The 2,814-nt window shown below is 47.4% G+C and overlaps 1 protein-coding gene across 1 annotated transcript; it reads left to right on the forward strand.

The window, feature by feature from the left end:
* The first annotated feature begins 246 nt into the window (after positions 1 to 246).
* Positions 247 to 2,525, forward strand: Lyrm2 (LYR motif containing 2). Its single transcript, NM_001126096.1, is given in 3 exon segments — positions 247 to 307; positions 663 to 803; positions 1,176 to 2,525. Coding segments are annotated over 3 exon segments (267 nt in total). The 5' UTR covers positions 247 to 262; the 3' UTR covers positions 1,257 to 2,525.
* The last annotated feature ends 289 nt before the right edge of the window (positions 2,526 to 2,814 follow it).

A 2,814-nucleotide genomic window follows, 5' to 3' on the forward strand; every position in this document is an offset into this window, starting at 1 on the left:
AATGTCGGTCATTCGATTATACACATCAAGGTGCTCAAAAAAAAAAAAAAAGCGCATAATTTCTCTCCTCCAGTCAAACGATTAAACTTCCGGATGACGAGTTCCTCCCAGCTTTCTGGGAAAAACAGAGCTAACAGCGGAAACCCGAGACTCGCGCGTCCGTCTCCTAGAAACCAGGTTCGCCCTTCCCCGACTTCCGCTTCCGTGTCCAGGTGCTCGAGGTTCACTTCCGCCCTTGTGCCCAGCGGCTTCCGTAGGCAACATGGCGGCCTCCCGCCTGCCACCTGCGACCCTGACACTGAAGCAGGTACGGCGGTTCTCTCAGCCCCGCGGGTCCCGGGTGCCCGCCTTGAGCAGGCCTACGTAGTCCTGACCGCGTCGGTTTAGACCGTGGCTGGCGGTGCCGCGGAGGGAGCTCCGCCCGTGAAGGGATGTCTTCTCTGAGGTCTTTTGAAGCACTCTCCCTGTGATCTGGCTCCCCACAGAACCGAGGGCGGGGGTGATAGGTGTACCCTACTCACGCAAACCGCCGGCAAGATCTTTGAGTTTTGTCTTGTTCTGTTTGAGATTGAGGACCAAAGGGACATTTCTGCTTACAGTTCTCTTGGCTGAGGTGGAGCCAGCGGCTGTGTATTAATTTGTATTTTTCCTTCCCCGAGCAGTTCATGAGAAGGCAACAAGTTCTCCTCCTCTACAGAAAGATTTTGCGAGCGATTAAGCAAATTCCAAGTGATTCTGACCGGAAATACCTTCAGGATTGGGCCAGGGAAGAATTTAAAAGAAACAAAAGTGCCACCGAGGAGGTGAGAGCAAGACCATGGTGGGGCCACGGCTCCTTTGTCCCGTTGTGTTACTGAGCTTGTCAAGTTTAGCGAACATCTTTGGAATGTGCCACTAAGGTGGCTCATTTTGATCAGTGCTGAGTTCCTACTGGATATTTTACATTTGTTTTGCAACAGCATCTGGCTTTGTACTGTGTAGCCTTGCATCCGACTTTGCACTTTTTTGCTGGGGGTTCTTTTGGTGAAGGGATCGTAGTGCCTTGGGCGTGGTAAGCCCGCAGCTACCGCCTGTAACCAGCCATGGTTGGTTCTTGAATGTAGAAGGTACAGTAAAAGAACTTTTTCGTGGTTAACCTGGTAAAACAATGACTAGGATATTCGTTTCCTCCACAGGATACAATCCGAATGATGATTACCCAAGGCAACATGCAGCTAAAGGAATTAGAGAGGACACTTGCTTTAGCCAAATCTTAACTGGAAGATTCTCAGACCTCCATGTGTTTGCAGAGGCTTAGAGCCACTGTCACAAAGCACCCACGAAAAAGACTATAATCAGTCTGATCGAGAATGTAAATGAAGGTGTGTTAACATTTCCACGACAGTCCCTGGCTATAATTAAAACTCAAGCTAATGTCAAGATGAGAGCTTGGAAGCCTACATTGCCCCTCGGGAAGGTAAAATGGCAGCCACTTTGATGAGAAACAGATTATTAGTTATTAGTTCTTGAAAAGGCAGTGTGGACAGGATTGGTGAGATGGCTCCGTGTGAAGGCTCTTGCTGCCAACGACCTGAGTTTGATCCCTGGGACACACATGGTGGAAAGAGAAAACCACTCCAGAAAGTTGTCCTCCGACCTCCACACAAGGCACTGTGGCACACAAACCAAAACGGGAGTAAATGTGATTAAAATAAAAGGGGGGGTGTGATAGGCAGTTACCTCATACTTTAGCAAGTCTCTAATCAAGAGAACTGAAGCCTTACCTATGTAAAAGTGCACCACAGAGTTCAGCATTCTTCGGCTTTTTGAGACAGGGTGTCTCCATGTAGCTCTAGTAGTCCTAGAACTCACTTTGCAGACCAGGCTGCCTTTGCGTCCCAGGTGCTAGGATTAAAGGTGTGGCCCAGCATACCCAGTTGAATTCAGTATTCTTCATAACCAGACTCTGAATATTGGATGCAGCAGACCCATTAACTGATGCAGGTTCATGCTTTGAAGGTAAGTTTACAGTCCAAGGAGGTTGTTGAGGCCTGCGTCCCCTGTCCCTGCCCCCAGACACACAACTCCCCCAGCATAGCTGTAGCCGGTGTGTTCCCTCCTGCCAACTATTTCATCTTGTTGCTGTAACATGCCTGCCAGTCATTGACACAGAAGAATAACTTGACCCAGAACAGAGTCATGCTGACCACATATCCAGATATGAATGAGGTTTGTTAATCTTAAGAAATTCCACACTTCACTTAGGACCCATCAAACTAAACATCGACGTGAGCTGTAATGTCTAAAACAGCTTGAGTCAGAGCTGACCACTGGGCAGCACTTCCTGTACCTGTGTCTGAGCTCACTGTAGTTTTTGCGGTTTTAGCTTTTATAAGCTGACAGGAAAGATGTTGGGGTTGTAGCCTTAGCCCTGAATTCTGGGCTAAGGCCCTAATCTTAGGGTGTGCACTCAACAAACTATCCCTGTCTGAGATTATTGTGTGGTTTGTGGGCAACTCCTTTTTCAATAAACAGTTTAAACACAAGATAGAGAGTATGTGTGGACTTCACCATGCCACTTTCAGACTGTAAGAGTATGGTACGTTGTGATGCCTAGATCTCAGGCTGTTACTAAAACACATACAGGACTGGCAGTGTACTGACTCCAGGAGACGCTCTAGGAAAGCAGTTCTCTTGCTGTGGGTTATGACCCCCTTGGAGCCAAACAACTCTTTCACAGGGGTTGAATATCAGATATCCTGCATATCACATATTTACATTATGATTCATAAAAGCAAAATTAGTTATGAAGTAACAAAATTTTTATGGTTGTTG

Source organism: Rattus norvegicus, chromosome 5, assembly GCF_021556685.1.
Source record: "Rattus norvegicus strain SHRSP/BbbUtx chromosome 5, alternate assembly SHRSP_T2T, whole genome shotgun sequence".
NCBI classification, from domain to species: Eukaryota; Metazoa; Chordata; class Mammalia; order Rodentia; family Muridae; genus Rattus; species Rattus norvegicus.